Source organism: Melopsittacus undulatus, chromosome 5 (genome assembly GCF_012275295.1).
Source record: "Melopsittacus undulatus isolate bMelUnd1 chromosome 5, bMelUnd1.mat.Z, whole genome shotgun sequence".
NCBI classification, from domain to species: Eukaryota; Metazoa; Chordata; class Aves; order Psittaciformes; family Psittaculidae; genus Melopsittacus; species Melopsittacus undulatus.
The window spans coordinates 41,586,403-41,603,489 of NC_047531.1; the positions used below are offsets into that span (position 1 = coordinate 41,586,403).

At 46.3% G+C, this 17,087-nt stretch overlaps 1 protein-coding gene across 4 annotated transcripts; it reads right to left on the minus strand.

Annotated features, from left to right (window-relative positions):
* Positions 1-6,666: 6,666 nt before the first annotated feature.
* LOC101881428 (C-type lectin domain family 4 member E) lies at positions 6,667-16,513 on the minus strand. Of its 4 annotated transcripts, none has more exons than XM_031050178.2 (7): positions 16,368-16,513; positions 14,400-14,533; positions 11,159-11,272; positions 9,367-9,459; positions 8,312-8,463; positions 7,969-8,087; positions 6,667-7,254 (listed from the first exon to the last, which is right to left on the minus strand). In XM_031050178.2, the coding sequence occupies exons 2-7, from the start codon at positions 14,464-14,466 to the stop codon at positions 7,110-7,112; spliced, it is 690 nt and encodes a 229-aa protein (XP_030906038.2). In that variant the 5' UTR covers positions 14,467-14,533; positions 16,368-16,513; the 3' UTR covers positions 6,667-7,109. The 4 variants fall into 4 exon arrangements, with proteins under 4 accessions (XP_030906038.2, XP_030906037.2, XP_030906039.2 ...); XM_031050177.2 differs by lacking the exon at positions 16,368-16,513 and adding an exon at positions 14,773-15,006; XM_031050179.2 differs by lacking the exon at positions 16,368-16,513 and having other exon boundaries at positions 9,367-9,440; positions 14,400-14,757.
* Positions 16,514-17,087: the final 574 nt, after the last annotated feature.

Here is a 17,087-nt window from a genome sequence, read left to right on the forward strand (position 1 = left end):
CAAGAGTCCACATTACCAATGTGGCCACAAATACAGCCTTCCTCTTGCACAGAAGACTGCACTAGGCTAGCTCACACACTGGTGAAGAGCCTTCACAACCTCTCATCCAGTACGCAGAAAAAGCTGTAGCCTGGGTGTTCCCCACAGCACATGGAGATGGGGGAATTGTCATAGTTTCTCTGCCAGGATGTTTCACAAGATTCTCCTTGCAACACAGAAGATTACAGAGGGAAATGAAAACAGATGAAGGGTAGTACCAACCCAGCTCAAACGACCGCCTTTTGTACATATTGAAGCTGTTTCATAGGACACGCTACTGACCTTACACCTTCAGTATTTGTTCTTTCCTGGCAAGTGAACATGTGTATGAAAAAGCCTACGCTGTTGGCATTTGGTAGCAAGGGGCTAAACCGACTCACAACATCCTGCAAAAGGGAGTCAAAACATGGTAAGAAAACATATCTGTGACTCAGTCTGGGCAAGTCCCTGTGTGAAGCCTGAGCCCAGTAACCCAGAGCACAATGAAGAACTTGACACTGTTGTTAACTAATTGCTCAGGACAAGAGAGTGAAGCTTTGAGTGGAGTCATTGCATATGACCTGTCACCATGGAGCTGGAGGTCAGAAAGGATCACCAGGCAGTGTCAGAATCCCTGTGCATTACAGATCTCAAAGTTTTACTTGGTCACAACAACAAAAGGCACAGTGTAGCTGGTGGTTCTAGCATTGCCCAAGGCAATTTGATTCAAAACCTTTCATGTTTTGTCCCTAAGAATACCCGTAAGGAAAAAGAATCCTACTGGATCTCATTGTACTCTGAATGGACTCAGTAGGTAGACAGCCTTTGCTCTTCCATGCTCCATCAGCACCTTCTCCCTGTGAAAGGCATGAATGGATGCACTGAGGAAGGAATGGATGCAGTAGCACAAATGTATCAGTTGAAGTCTCAAAAGACCAGGACACAAAACCAGCTACAAATGAGAACAACCCTAAATTGTGTGTAGAAGATATCCTCTGAGTATGTTTTTTCATGCACAGCAGGCTGCAAGCAGGGTCAAACCATCCAACAGCTGTTACATTGGAAAGGTGGTCCATACATGTGTTTGCTAGTACTGTCGTAGAAACTGTAAGCTACCAGAAGACACAAGCTACTGGATTCACAGTGCAGCGAGATCCTCACATCACATATTGAAAAGTTCCCAGCCATCATGCTGGAGAACAGCACTGAAATGCACCACAGATGTTAAAAGATGAGAATGCATTTTATTTGCCATTGCTTTAAAATACACCTGATTTTGTGCATACAGGCAGGGAGCTGACTTTGGCTGATCAGTATGGCAGGTGAAGAGGATGTAAAACTGTCAGAAGGGAAATGTACTTAGTTCATGGGGTTTAAACATAGTTAGGATGGATCTAGGCAGTTTACCAATTAATTCATCACATGTAATTAACTGGCAAACTGTTACCTGTATATTCAGGATCAGTGTCAGCAACCCAAATAAAGCACAATACCAGGCACAAAATGTCAACAAAGAGATAGATACAAATTTCTAAATGTCTTTAAGTAATTAATCCACAAAAGCTCTAAACCCCACATACACACATATTCTCATGATTACTTGTGCAACTTCCTGCGTTCCCCTTTTCTGAGAGAAGTGATTTCCCTATTCTTACGCACTTCCTACTGGAGGTGTAGGGTACACATGTATCCACGCCACTTCCTACAGTCTGCTTACCCACAGGCCAGTAAGAAAACACAAGGTCACATATGCGCACTGAAGCTGTGGGTCTGTACATGTTGTACCTTTACTGCCAGGAATGCAGTCTGCCCACTGTATTCAACAGGGAGGATGCTCTGCCATAGACAGGTTGCAGGGTGACTGTCAAACCATATGTTGACTATCACTTCCTTCCTGCTTCTTTCTGTTTGTTAAAAATGTTCTTACTTCTTCCAAACTTTGTTTTTGGACCAATTATTGTCTCTCTTAAAAGACGTTTCCTAATTCCATGGCAAATGAGTTTGGACAAATGCCCTCTCAGGTAGTTTCTGGTATTCAATTCACACACTTGTTTACACTGACATTCCTATTTTAGCAGTCTCTAAATACTCTCCAGCCCATTTGACAAAGATGAAGGCCTGTGTAATGAATTCACATGATCCACTTTGGTGTTTGCACAGGGTCTAAAGCAGAGAGAAAGCAAATGACTTCAGCATCACAAACCAAGCCACTGCATCCAGGAAATCAACAGCTGAGCTCACAATGCTCAGATGATGAATAGCTCTGTCCCATTCAGGGATAGAGTCACAAAGTGGTGACAGTAGCCAAAATCTGCACTGGGCTGCACAGAAACTCCTTAGTAGTCCTGGTGCTAGGCAGCTAGGACGAGTGATGGGAAATGTTAACTTCTCAGTGGGCAGCTCTGGAATCACTGCAAAAACCTGGCATTTCCAAAATGACTGGAACCTATTTCTCTTTCCTGATCCATAAACACTAGCAGCATGCTTGAGGAGACCATGTATCAGTGACCTCAATATTCCTGTAGGTCTTTCTACAGTTCTGTAAGTAAAGATTCTCAGCTGTTTTCTATCTGCTCCAGTCATGAAGAGCTTCCTGAGTGACCCTTGGTTATTTCACTTCACAAATGTATCAGATCAGTGTGCTGTGGCAACAGGGTGGTACCTTGCAGTACAGAACTGTCAGGGATTCCTGCCCCTGAGCCACTGAAGACAGTGGTACTTGGTTATAACAAGTGCACTCCTAGAAGAGGCACAAGAGAACCTTCAATCTACCTTCACACCCCCTTACAATACAGACGTGAATCAACAAGCACAGCATGGATACAGAGAAGATCAATGGAACATGAACTAGGGGAAATACATCAGGCACCATTCCTAGGTGGATAAAACACAACCTGGGGAGCGCAGGGAACAGAGTGGGTGAACAGAGCATGGTGTGGCAGCTTGTGAAGCATTTCATATGGGCAGGGTGGGCAGAAAGGACCCAGAAACCCAGCAAGCTTCAGAGCTCAGCTAGTGGTCATCGAGAAGGTGCTCAAGGACGGCATCCTCTTGGCAGAAAGCAAAGAATGCAAAGTTCTCTCAGAAAGGATGTAGCAACCCAGACAGGGATCCCTTATAAACATGTAGCTGTCCAGGCATCTGGCTGTTGTGAGTGCCAGAGCTTGTTGGCAACATTAGATGGTGGCTGTCTAAGATGTGACCAGGTTGATGCTTCACTCTGCATGGTGGCAGAGCCATCAGAAGAGGTGGAATGACCAAGGAAATCTGAGGAGATTGACTGGTGGAGCCGTACTTGAGAGAAGCAAGCCAGCCAGACGAGCCAAAAGAAATTAAAGATCCCTTACCATCTTGTCACCAGGGACCTAAGAGACAGGGGAGCTTGGAAGCAGACTACTCCTTAGAGTATATGGTGTATTTATTACCCCCCAGCTTGTCACCTTCCCAAGTACCCCTCCATAACGGATTTGAGGCCCTGGTACTTGAGGATCAGGAAAACGAGGACTATGATGAAGTAGATAAGGGATCATCCAAGTTAGAAGAGTCACCGTGAGTGAGTCAGACCTTGTATCATGACCAAATGTGTTAGGGGCACAGACAATGGTCTGTGGTGAAACACAAAGATAGAAAAGTAATGTTTGTCTGCTTTGGCTCCTCCCTGGAGAGTCCTGCTTTGGCTGTTCCCTGGAAAAGTCACGATCCTTGGAGACCTTTCTAGATATTGCTGGCCACTTCTTCCGACATAGGCTGGCCCCTGCATTGTGATGGGTGTGAATTTTTGTCAGTATAAAAGCCCAAGCCCCATGCAATGCAGGGAGGCAGAACCTCATGCCACCCAAGTCAATGTTGGCTCCATGGGGAAGCACACTAAGTTTGAGCCTGCCACGTCTAACTGTGATGATGATCCTTGGGGCTGGTTTCCTGATCACTGTCACAGGGTCCTTGGGGTTGGCGAGATAACCAAACATCACAAGTATCCTTTATTGCATCTGTTAGTATCTCTATATTTTCCTATATTAATTAACTGGTTGTGAATTCTCTATCTGTGTCTCGTTTCTGTCACCCAGAATCCTCAAACTCTGGAACACCAAATCTACTAGGAAAAAAGAGTGTTTGTGGTTGGTGACTCCATCCTGAGAGGAGCAGGGGGCTGTTATGTCAACCCAACCCAACTCGACTCAGGGAAATCTGCTGCCTCCACGGGGCCAGGCTCAGTGATGTTACCAGAGAACTCTGTCATCTGGTATGGATTAATAACTAACCCTTGCAGTTGGAGAGGTCTGTATTGTATATGTGTAAACATATATTTTTGTCTGCTAGCTGGCATTCATCCAGAATCAGGCTGCTCATGCTGTTTGTGTTTGTGTGAGTGCTTTCTGTCTGTGCTGACCTGTGTGGCTGCTTGTATGCGTGCTTCCTTTTTCTTCCATATGTATCTATATATGTACATATTGTACCTACATGCTCAGTCTCACTACCATTTGGAGCTGGGAACACAGAGCTGCAGCAGCCTTGCCTCTGCTGGGCTATGGGATTCAGTGGCTCCTGCCATCACCTGCCACCACCCACAGCCATTCATAGAACTACTGCCACTGATAAGCTTAGGAAGCCATATCTCCTGATCACTTTGCCTCCATTACAAGTTCTCCCCTCTCTCTGTGACCCAGAGAAAGGATTCACTTTCATAGGCAGGACAGAGTCACACAGCCAGATGCCCACCATGCTCTGTGAGGAGTTGGCACTGTTTGTTTGGGAAAGCTTAGGCAGATGATGTTTCCTAAGGCAAATACAAGTGGGGCCCAGGAAGTGGTAATGGGTAGAGAAAAGGTGGGATCCGTGGTGGCATATGGTCTGCAGTAGGACATTGTCCTGGATTCAGCTGTAACAGTTTTTTTTCTCCTCCTTAGTAGCTGGTGCAGTGCTGTGTTGTTGGCTTTCAGCCTGGGAACAGTGCTGATAACATCAATGTTTTTAGCTGCTGCTCAGTAATGTTTAGTCTGACCAAGGACTTTGTGAGTCTCATGCTCTGCCAGGGAGGAGGGGAAGCCGGGAGGAAGCAGAGACAGGACACCTGCCCCAAAGTAACCAAAGAGGTATTCCATGCCACAACACGTCATGCCCACTATATAAACTGTGGGCAGTTACCCAGAAGGGCTAGATCACTGTTCAGGTCAGGCTGGGTATCAGTTGGCAGGTGGTGAGCAGTTGTATTTTCTTCATTTGTTATTTCTTTTATCATTATTATTATTGGTGGTAGCAGCAGTGGTTTGTGTTATACCTTAGTTACTGGACTTTCTTACCTCAACAAGTGGGAGTTACATTCTTTTGATTCTCCTCCCTATCCCCCTGGGAACAGTGGGAAGAAGGGGGCAGAGTGAGCAAGCGGCTGCATGGTTCTGGGTTGCCAGCTGGGCTTAGATTTTGACAGACATGAAGACAATTCAATAAGCAATGCACTTGTGGAAGGGACCTTATGTGCAGCAGCCCTGCCCTTTCCTGCCTCTTATGCAGCATGGTCTGGCCTGGTCAGGTATGTCCTTACAGGGACCACTGGGCTTTAGCTTTCCAGGAAGGCTGCTGCATCAGGTAAGGTTGGGATCAGCTGCAAGTTGGGAAGAGAGGCTTCTTCCTCGAGGTGACACTGAAGGCTCCAGTCATTTTGCCGCTGGGGACCACTCCTCACACTTGATTGGAGCATGGCTCGACCTTGGTGAGACTGCTGGCACAAGCTCCTGTTACTTTCTGGGGCAAGACTTTCCACCATGGAAACAAATCATAGAATCATATAATGGTTTAGGTTGGAAGGGACCTTAAATTTCAATCCCAATAGTCATGATACCCCTAGAACTGGTTTTCTGTACCCAGTCCCCTCCATAGCTTTGGCTGTTTGCAATGGAGCTATGTAGCCTGATTGTCTCTGAGGGGTTTACTGTCATTGGGTGGGTGCAACTTCTGCCGCAGTATTACATAAGGCTGTACCCTGTCACAGCAACATCTTTTGATTCTGGTCCTGCCCAAACAAAACCCCTACATACTGTGGGAGGAGATAAGGTCCCCATAGTGTATATAAGGAAGTGGCTGGGGAAGGTGGTGTGGATTGTTCCTCCCATGGGAGTACATTTAGAGGAGGGTCACAAAGATGGTCAGAGGGTTGGAGCACCACTCATGTGAAGAGAGGCTGAGGGAGTTGGAGTTGTTCTGCCTGGAGAAGAGAAGGCTCCATGAAGACCCTGTAGCAGCCTTCCAGTAGCTAAAAGGGCCTATAAGAAATCTGGAGGGGGTCTTTTTACGGGGCATGGGGGGACAGGACAAGGGGGTTGGCTTTATGTTGAAAAAGGGGGGATTTAGATCAGATGTTAGGAAGAAGTTCTTCCCTGTGAGGGTGGTGAGGCACTGGCAGGGGTTGCCCAGAGAAGCTGTGGCTGCCCCATCCCCGGCAGTGTTCAAGGCCAGGCTCTGGACAGGGCTTGGAGCAACCTGGTCTAGTGGAAGGGGTTCCTGCCTGTGGAAGAGGTTTGGAATTGGATGAGATTTAAGGTCCCTTCCAACCCAAACCATCCTGTGATTCTATTATTACACAAAACACCTGCAGCTTAGTAAGGGAAAGAGAGAGGTACACACCACACAGAGGCTTTTTCATTGGTCTGATACTGTATTTTCTCTTGCATAAGAATTCAGTAATTTTTCAGCAAAACCAGTGCAACTGGAGGTCATTCTCTGTGTAACTCAACAAAAAGCAGGCACCTCTGCCCAAGGAGACAAAAGAAATTGCAGCTCTGAACATCTGTCTTACATTCCTGTGTCTTCTTCCTGGAGAACTCGGTCTCTTTTCAGCCAGTGGCTGCTGGACCCACCCAGAGAGAAGAGGACATAAGAGCCCAGGAGCTGCCCTGATGACCCTGAGCCTTCATGTATACCCTGAGCCATTGTATACACTGGGGATGCTGGACACAGGGTAATATCACTTCCACTCACATCATTCCACCTAACACAGTGAAGATGAAGGCTCCAGAGTTCCCCACCCCTCCCAGCACAGCTGTTACCAGCTCATAGCTCATCTCCCAGTTTTACTCAGGATCAGGGTATCTCCATCACACAATTATTGCTGCAGCTTCACAAATTCTATTATGACTTTTACACTGGACATCGTTCCAGTTGTTGCGTGCTGCTGAAGTCCGATGGATTACAACGCACTTCTCATACTCTGGATTGCTTGGTTCACCTTCCCGCCAGAACCTGAGATAGAGACAGACATGTTATTCCCCAGTGTACCCTGTAGAGCGCTGCTGGAGAAGGCCACCGTGGGATGCAAGGCTTGGAGAGGAGAGAGAAAAATTCCAGATGCTGATTCATGGGCAGAAGCAGTGCTCTTCCTCCCACTCAGATATCCCACTGGCAACCAGCCTCATGTGGAAACTTGCCTTCTTCCTACAGCAAACACAACAGGCCCTGCCCAGTCCTGATAGGGGAAGCTGCTCACTACTTCTTCATACCAAGCAGAGGCGTGTTTCTGCCTCTCTGGCAAGTTTGTCCTTCAGAAGGAGACACAGCAAGGACAGACCTAGTGATCTCTCCATGTGCCACATCACTTCCACAGCACCAGAGCACTGGTATACCTATGTATATATGTATGCGCATAGGCATGGTGGGAGCACAGTGGAGGTCAGGCAAGGCAGGTAATTTCTGAAGGGTTCTTCCTACTGGCAAGATGCAGCTTCTTTTGTACCTACAGCATTGATGGCCACATAACAGATAGTTAATTAATAACCAATAACTAGCTTTGACAGGGCCACGTGCACCTAGTGTCCTACACAGCCCTCTCCTGCTCCTCATGGACCTCTCATCAGGAGTTGTCTCACTTCCCTCTCATGTACCAACAGACACCCTCACATCTCCTCTACTTTCTTGCACTACAGAAGCCACACCACTCTCCCATCTGGGAATACTCACGCTGCTGTCACATTAAACGGAGTCTGGTCCACCCAGTGCCACTGGCCCATCTGTGCACTCAGACCAATGTAGTGATTCTCTCCTCTTAAAAGTTTTCTAACCTCCTTAGAGAGGAAATCCTGGAAATGAGGGAGAGTGCAATGTTCATGAGATACAGGACCAAGCAGAGGGAGGTGGCAGGAGTCCCTGTGGAGTGGGGCTGGTGGCAGAGGGGAGCCAGTGCTGAAGGGATGCACAAAAGACATCCATGCCCCCTCCCTTGCAGGACAAAGAGGGACTGAGCCCCTCCTCTACTGGTGCTGGGGCTCTGGCTGCTGTGCCCCCCCACCAGCCCTGCACATACCTGCTCTGCTTTGCTGTTGATCACCACCAGGTGAGAGCCCATCCCAGTGCAGTTCTGCTCGCTATCGGCCCAGGACATGGCATCACCTGAGAGATAGTAGCAGCTTCCTTGGAAGCGTTTCCAGCCCTTCGGGCAGCATTCCCAGCTTTCCTCTGTGGGGAGAGAAATCACAGAGATGAATGCTAAGAACAAAGGAGATGGCAATTACAAGGATCTCTGTTCTCCAGGAACAGTCATAGAATCCCAGACTGGTTTGGGTTGGAAGGGACCTTAAAGCTCATCCAGTTCCAACCCCCTGCCATGGGCAGGGACACCTTCCACTAGACCAGGTTACTCCAAGCCCTGTCCAACCTGGCCTTGAACACTGCCAGGGCAACTTCTCTGGGCAACCTGTTCCAGCATCACCCCACCCTCACAATGAAGAATTTCTTCTTAATATCTGAAATCTCCCCTTTCATCTTAAACCCATTCCCCCTTGTTCTGTCACTACAGTCCTTTGTAAAAAGTTCCTCTCCAGATTTCTTGTAGACCACCTTTAAGTACTGGAAGGCTGCTCACGTTCTCCTTAGATCACTTATCCTGACAGAAAGTTCTTGAAAAAACAAGGGTAGTACAGATATTTCTTGCCGTTGCTTTGAGGTGTGACCAGTAAGCTTTCTGTACACAAATGCATAGTAATGCAGTCTCGATGAAGTCACTTTTAGTGATCTGGTTTGCCTTCTCCTTTTACACTAGGCCTTTAGACACAGAGAACAGGGGATATCGCATCTTTCCCTGACTAGAGCTGCACTTTTATTATTGCTCCATTGTTAACCTCTCCTGCCCTGCCATACACTGTCCTTTTTTTCTTGGCAGTGTTTGCAGCCACCCTGTTCTCCAGGACATCATTAACATACCCCTCTGCTTTCCATAAGCCGTTAGCAGGAAATCCTTTTTCTCCCCACCTCTCTCCAGAGGAGTCAGCCTCTCTGGAGTCTGCTCCCACTGGCACTTGCTGTCAGAGCAGACCTCAGCATTGACTGTTCCTGTCCTGCACCTCTGCCAGCACTACTGACCTTTGCCTTCTGGCACTGCCGAATCACACGACCACTCCTTGAATTTCTGCTTCAAGGCTGGGGGCTGATCGCCGCTATGGGAGAAGGGAACAACTGGAAAGGGAGAGGAAAGGCAGCAGGATTACCCCTTCATCCCACCTCCTCACACAGCATCTCTGGGCTTCACTCTTATTTCTCCATTTCCCCACCAAGCACTGCCCCAGCATCACCGCTCCATTGGCTGTTTCTTTCCACTTCACACATGGTAACTGCCATCCTCTCAGCAAAGGGAAAAGGCATTTCTGCTCTCAGCATCCCACAGCTGCCCACAGGGACTCCTCCCCACCACTGACTGACAAGGACTAGCTGGGGTGACCTGGCTGACAAAGCTAGAGAAGCCTGAGACCCACCCGAGCAGCGCCTAGTGGCCATAGCTGTTTGTCAACAGAGTCTGTCCCAGCCCCGAGCAGCTGACATCAGGTCCCCCTGGGATGCTGTGGAGCTGAAGGAGTGGGGTTGGTGGATCTCTGGTCCACAGCTCTGAGAAAACTGGCCCAAACAAGTGGTATGGCTGCCTTCCCAGCCAGAAAGAGACAATCTTCCATGTCAGAGAGCAGAAGGACCACTGGAAGGACATCATACTGAGATGACAAACAGGGTGGAATTGATTCCATCCAGCTACAGGAATTTACATAATAGACATATGTATTACTTATCACACCCTGATAAGTTTCCAGTGAATATCCCTGAATGTTTGAGTTGGTGGTTTGTCCTTTGGGTTGTTAATGTGGTCTGCTGACTCCTATCACACTAACTTCCAGGACTCAGGAACTAATGACAGCAAAAGGAAGGGCAGCAATTTATCCTTACAACATGCCTCTTCCAGAATCCATCGTCTTTACTGACAATTTGTACAAACATGCCATGAACGACCTTTCATAGAAAATGAGAATGAAACAGTGGTCACAATCTCCACAGACTGTGTGTGCAAGTGTAACTTCATGAATTGTTCTAATATACTGTAAGACTCTTGGAGGTGCCAGGACAGTGAAAATCCATTTTTTTCCATTAGGACATGAAGTGTGTGTAAGCCCCTTAGAGAGCTCAAGTGCAGTTTCAGCTGCCTGTACACTTGTGCTCCCATCTCCATTTCTTCCTCACCCCTTTCATTAATGCAATTAAGTTCTTTCTTTGTGGTGTGAAGGTAGAGAATTGTTCCACAGTTGCAAAGAGGCTCTGCAAGATGGGGATGTGCAATGATAGAAAAAACAATGATTGATCCTCAATCTGGGAACACTGAAGAGGCCACAGAGTAAACAGTGGAAGGTTTGGGAGAAATATGCAGACACATGCGAAGTGAGACCTTACAGAAAGCCCAAAACCCCCTGAAATTCTGAAGATAGCCATGCTTCAACTAGTCTAGAGACCTCCAGAAGCCCCTTCCCACCTAACTCTGTCATTCTAAGAGGATGGGTATAACAGAACCATATGGCATAACACTGTGGTAGTCCTCGCCCCTGCAAACCAAACATCTGGGTTGGCTGGTTTGTGTCATGTCGCAACTGCACCCTTAAATCCCCAATGTTTAAGTAGTCAGGAAAGATTTTGCTCCTAAACATACCTTTCAAATATTCAACATGCAGGTTTTCTGAGTCCAAATGTTGGTTCTTGCATCATTTCTCATAACAAAACAGTTCCCTAGTAAAAGCTGTCTCCTGGTTAGAAGATATTTCCCTCTGGAATGTGATTTCTTTGCTTTTCTCTAAGCACTTCCCCTAGACCTCTCTCCTGCAACCAGCCTACACATACTCACCAAGAACAATAACAAGGGCAATGCACAGCAGGAGGAGCAGCAGTGAGATCAGCCACGGGAGCCATTGGGGGTATTTCTGGGGATGGTGTTGTTGCTTCTTTGCCTCAGGAGGTACTAAAAGTGAAGGAACACACCAAACACAACACCACAGTCAACTGTGCTTCAGTCAGTCTGCATACCAAGTGTGTATAACTCAAGGGGGAGCTACTCCAAAAAAATGCTATTTCAGTTCTGATGTGGAAGTTACACAGCATGGGAGAGGGGCAGACTGGGACAGAGCAGGGGACCTCTGTGGTTTATGGAGTTCACAGAGCTTACGGCCCCAGACCAGTGATTCAGCTAGGGATATTAACTGCTGGTGTTGGGGAAGAGGTCTTCACAAAGCCTCAAAATGGACTGAAACCATGTATTTCTAGATTAAACCCAAAGTTGCTGAATACAGCATTGCTCTGTCCATGATATTTGAGACATTCACATGAAGATTTCATGCTTACTTTTCCCCAGAAAACTTTTAATGCCTGCTTCAGTTCCTTCATAGCTTTTTGGACTTCCTGTGTAGAAGGTTAGTGTAAGCCAAATGAGGACAGCAGGCAAGAAACGTGCAAAGCTCTGATGCCACACACTGATGATGATGACACACACTGGAAGATTTAAAAAAAACCAAACCAAACCAAACCCCTTCTATGCCTGCTTCCTGACCCATGGTTCACTGATGTGCTGCAGTGAAACCAGGCTGTGCTAGGCTGGATGCCTGAGGAGAACAGAGGGCTGTGTCCAGCAGCCTCAGTAAAGTATCCTGCTCAGACTCAGACTTGCCAGGGCTTGACTTTTCTCTAGAGGGATACTGCCAGAAATGAAGAGGTTTTGGGAACAGGCAGGAGATCAAAGGGAAGGAGAAGCAGATACTTGTTAGGAGACAGTTCTAGGTTGTGGCAGGTACACAAGCCAGGGAAAACAGGAAGGTAAAGAAACAAGAGCACTCAGTGCAGGACAGGAGTAAATAAATAAGTTTCATGAGAGACTGCCATTAACAATAAGCTTTAGAGAGACCTCTTTCATTGTTCAGCATGAAACTCTCAAGTCTGCTAGCGGCCATGTGTGTCTGCCACCCATGCCTAGCAAGCAAGACTTCCAGAAACTTGCTGTTTGGGGAAGCCCTCTGACTGCTTCCCAAAGGCTTGGGACAGATTGCTACAGCAGGGCAAAAAGCATCATCTTTCATTACCAGAAAACATTCAGAAACAGACAAGACTCAGATTTCCCTGGCCAAATCATATTCTTCTAGCCAGAGCTTTTGTCTGTAAGGAAAACAAGGACCCTGGTCATGATCTGGAGTCCAGCCACCTACTTCAGATCTGAGCAGTTCAAGTGACTTTTCAATGTGCTGCATGTCTGTAGATTGACTGTTCATCCTGTGCACCCCACACTCCTCACACCTAGGTGGCAGAGAGAACACTGCAGTGTGTATGCACCTCACCAACACAACTGAAGTGCAGTAGATCTTTGCATACTCAGTAGGCTAATCTCCTTGCAAAATGCCTCCTACAGTTAGCCTGCATGCTTGCAATATGTCCAGCATGATCACAGCACAACAAACCTGATAAGTATATGCTGATTATTCAGCATGTAACTCCAACACCTCCTAGGCACATGTAACCCAGTTGGAAATACAGGAACCCTAACTGCACTGTGGTCTGAAATTCCCCCTTGTACTCTCTGCCATCTCCTGCCACAGATTATATGTTGATTAGCTGCTGCCTTCTCCTCTCTATCTTCCAATGACTGCCAATTTCGGTATATCTAGAGCCCAACTGGAAGAGGCTACAAAATGGGAAAGCCCAGGTATGCTTGGCCATTACCAACACGGAGTCTGCATGGCCAAAATAAGCACTCAGAAGGACTACAGAGCAGCAAGACTGCTCCAATCTTTCAATAATTTTCAATCATAACTTTCATCTTATGAGCATACCATGAAGCTGTGTGAGAGGCATGATCACTGCGTGCAATGGTACTACTGGTCGTTTCTTTGAATTCAAAGCTACACACCCAAACCTATAGCATGAGCAGCATCAGCAGCTCAAGGAAACATGGCTCAATAAGGTTCTTCGGAATAGGTCATAGCTCAATTAAGAACTTCCACCATCCCCAGCTCACCATGATGGAAATGCCAGCTGTAACCAGAACCAGCTCATCTTGGTGCATTGAAAACAGTGAACTTTCAAGCCAGTCAGGAGTATGTACATTCTTTATTTCCGTGACTCATGCCTCAGAGCAGGCAGGAAATATCCTGAAGCTGATGCCTGCTCTATTTGGAACTATAAAACTAAGATAAAGCAGTAAATAGGCACATTAATATCCTTAGCAGCAATAAACAACTACTTATTCATTTACACACACATACTTTAACCCCTCTGGAACCTGCTGTTATGAGGGGTCCTGTATCTAAGGGTAGAAGAAATGAGCTACATATGGAACATCTCTATGTGTTCCTGTGTGTGGCATAATGATTACAGAATACATACAGATCAGAACATGACTTAGATCTGCACAAAGCCCAGAAGAGGCACCAATTTACAGCCGAGACTTTCAATAGCCATAAAAATTTGTTTGTTTGATGTGTTCATTATTTTTCAGGAGTGGCAAACATCAAATCACAGAATTGGATCTTTCTATAGATCTTAGATAATTCTTTCTCCGTATATTTTAGGGTGTTTTCTTCAAGCCTATTTTTCCTTGTAACTTCGGTTCTTTCTCTTCTCTAAGGACTCAGTTCTCAACCAAGAACAATGGATGATAGACGTTTCTGCATTCAGTGCCACCTCTCACAAAGCTGCAGAGGACAACTGACTGTTCTGCCATAAGGAGGCATGTTGGTTCTCTACTACTGCTTTTTTCATGGGCAGGAATCTGCAGCCTTACTCTCCCAGAAGCAACAGCATTAGCAGCCAGGACTTGGGCTTATTTGCTGTCATTTGCTGCCCCAGGAGCCACTCAACCCTTGTGGCAGATCAGATTGTTTGCAATAAATCACAGTCCCTATTGGTACTCAGCATCTGTCCAAAAATGACTCTCTCATTCAAGACCACATAACGTACAAAATTTCTCCAGTCTCCTGCTCATGTAGTGGTAAACAACTCATTTTTATCAACCATTTGTCAAGACCAGATAGGAAGCAGAGTCACAGAAACCGGTCTCTGTTCCCTGTTTTTCAGCCCCCTTCCCCTGAATAACCCATCCTTACCTTTGACCACTGCAGCTGCTGATGTGTTGTGAAATGTCACCTCAGCATAAGTGATTTCCGATGCCATTTAATCACAGCGTGATCACTGGTCCTGTCCTTAGTTTTGCCACGTAAAATGTGGGTCTTTCAGATGCCTGGTTCCAGAGAGAGACACCAGTAAGTTAGTGAACCTTTCCCATCTGCTCCTCCACCTTCTGTCTGTCAAAGAAGGCTGTGCTGAACACTGGAAGTACTGGTGATAACCTAAGAATTCCTGGGAATTCAAAAATGCTCTGTTTCTTAGCCCAGGACATCAGACCTAACAGTATGGAAACTTCTGAGAGAGAAAAGAAAAATGAGAAACTAACAACTGAAAAGGAAGTTGCATTCTTACTTCCCCATGTCAGATTCTCAGCTGATAAGTTTCCTTTCTAAGATCTCTTAGTTTGTTTTTCTTTTTCCATCCTTCCTTTTTTAACTCTCTCTCCTTCCCTTATCTTCATGACTTTCTTAGTCTGTTAGTAATTCTAACATTGCTCTTAGGTTTGCAGCTATCCCAGATCTTAGCCCAGTTTAAGCTGTGGCACATCCATGTATAAAATGCATTCTGCCCTCACTTGCCATTTGTGCTTAAGATGTGTTTGCTACATCAAATATTGCATGCTGTGTCCCATCTTGGGAAGTCAGCCCCAGTTGGCAATAGAACAAATCACAAAAGAGGAACTGCCTCAGAAGTGAGACTGGGAGATTTCAGCCTTAGACACAGGAATAGAAATAATCAGAAGTTTGATATATTCAAGAAGAAACAGAGAAGAATGAAGTCAGAGTTGGGGAGAAGAAAAACAGAAGTAGGAAAATAGATAAGTAAAATGGTGTTGCTGGTTTGAAAGGTTGTTGGAAAGAGCACACACCTTTCTACCACTACCTGTGGAAATTCAGAGCAGTGTTTGCTTCAGGGAGTCAGGCTGCATTTCTGATGCTGAAAAGGGATGGTTTATATTTTTTTCTCTGACCCTGTCTTTTATCTCCCCTTTGTGCTTTCAGATAAGGGCCTCCGATACCACCTTGAGGAAAACGCCAGGCTACTGCTTAGTCTGACTTCAAGCTGGGGCAGATGTTTAAAGGTGACATTTAAGGGAAATGGCTGCTGAGATGCACACTGAATCAGGAGGGCCTCTGAGAAGAAATGCCAGTGAGTCAGGATACCCTGGAGAAAAATGGTTCAGTCAGCAGAGAGGCCGCAGGAATCACAAAACAGCTTTGGTTAGAAGGGTTCTTAAAGCTCATCCAGTTCCAACCCCCTGTCATGGGCAGGGACACCTTCCACTGGACCAGGTTGCTCCAACCCCTGCCCAAAGTGACCTTGAACACTGCCAGGGATGGGGCAGTCACAGCTTCTCTGGGCAACCTGTGCCAGCGCCTCAGCACCTTCATCATAAAGAATTTATTCCTTATAGGTAATCTAAATCTAGCTTCTTTCAGTTTAAAACCTATGCCCCTTGGCCTGTCACTACAGGTGGGGGTAAAAAATCTCCGTCTTTCTTATAAGCCCCCTCTAAGCATTGAAAAGCTACAGTAATGTCTCCAAAACAACCAGAAGGAAGGAGGAGAAAGCTTTGCTTGGTTAGTTTGCCTAGATGGAATTTCTTCTTTCCTGACTTGAGATGCTCACAGGACATCCAGTGAACTAGCACAGAGGGTACACAGGGCTGAGCTGGAGGTGAGGTAGGACAGCGCAAGGAAGAATATGTATCAGACAATAGAGGAGAACAATGCACCAGAGGGTAAGGGGCAAGGAAGGGAAGTAATGCATGTCTGTCACAGAGTATGGAGAATCTGCCCCATGTACATATGAACAAGGCATATTTAGCTGGATTTCTTTAGCAAGGGGCTCCTCATGCCTCGTGTTCACTAAGCTGGCTTCACTTCTCCTTTTTGTATTGTGTGCACAGTAATTTTGACAGAAGAGCTACAGGACAGAAGCCTCACCCCTTGAGAAGATGCATGCTGCCTGCTTTTCTTTCCAGCATCCTTCCGGCACTTTCTTTTGGCTTCAAGCTTGGCCTTCTCACAGGAATTAAGCTTCCCCAGGTGTTTGCTGAAACCTAGTTATGCCTCAAACTGTGATTTCAGTCAGAGCAATCTTCTGTGCGCTTCCCGCCTGTTCTGGCCAGCCAAACCACAACAGGGGAAAAGGCTTACTTCCCTGCAGGGTTTCAAGCTTTCCACCATGAAGAAATACAGGAAACACAGTCAGCAGATAGAGAAGGAAGTCACAGTGTATCTTCATGAGCTTTTTGCCACTGAAACATCTCCAAACACAGCTGAGGCATTTCAAATGCAAATTCAGGATCTAGCTGTTAATTTTATTAGAACACACTCAGTTATGCTCAGACATCAGGAGACAGCTCGATTCTTCCATCTCAGCCATCAGACTTGTTGCTTGCTGCCAGAATTCAACCCTGAATAATACTTCCATGGGAGACAAATGCTGGGCCCTTGCACAACAACAGTGAGGTAATATTCCTAAGAGTAAAATTTGTGCTTTAAATTTCATACACACTGATCACATGTAAATGAGAATGGAGTCAGACCATTAGCTGTGGGACTGAAAACAGGGGGAGAAAAAGGTAAACCTTGCTTAAAAACAAAAATAAATAAATAGAACCTCGCACTTTATTTCCTTGCATTCCCCCTGCTGTTCCTCAG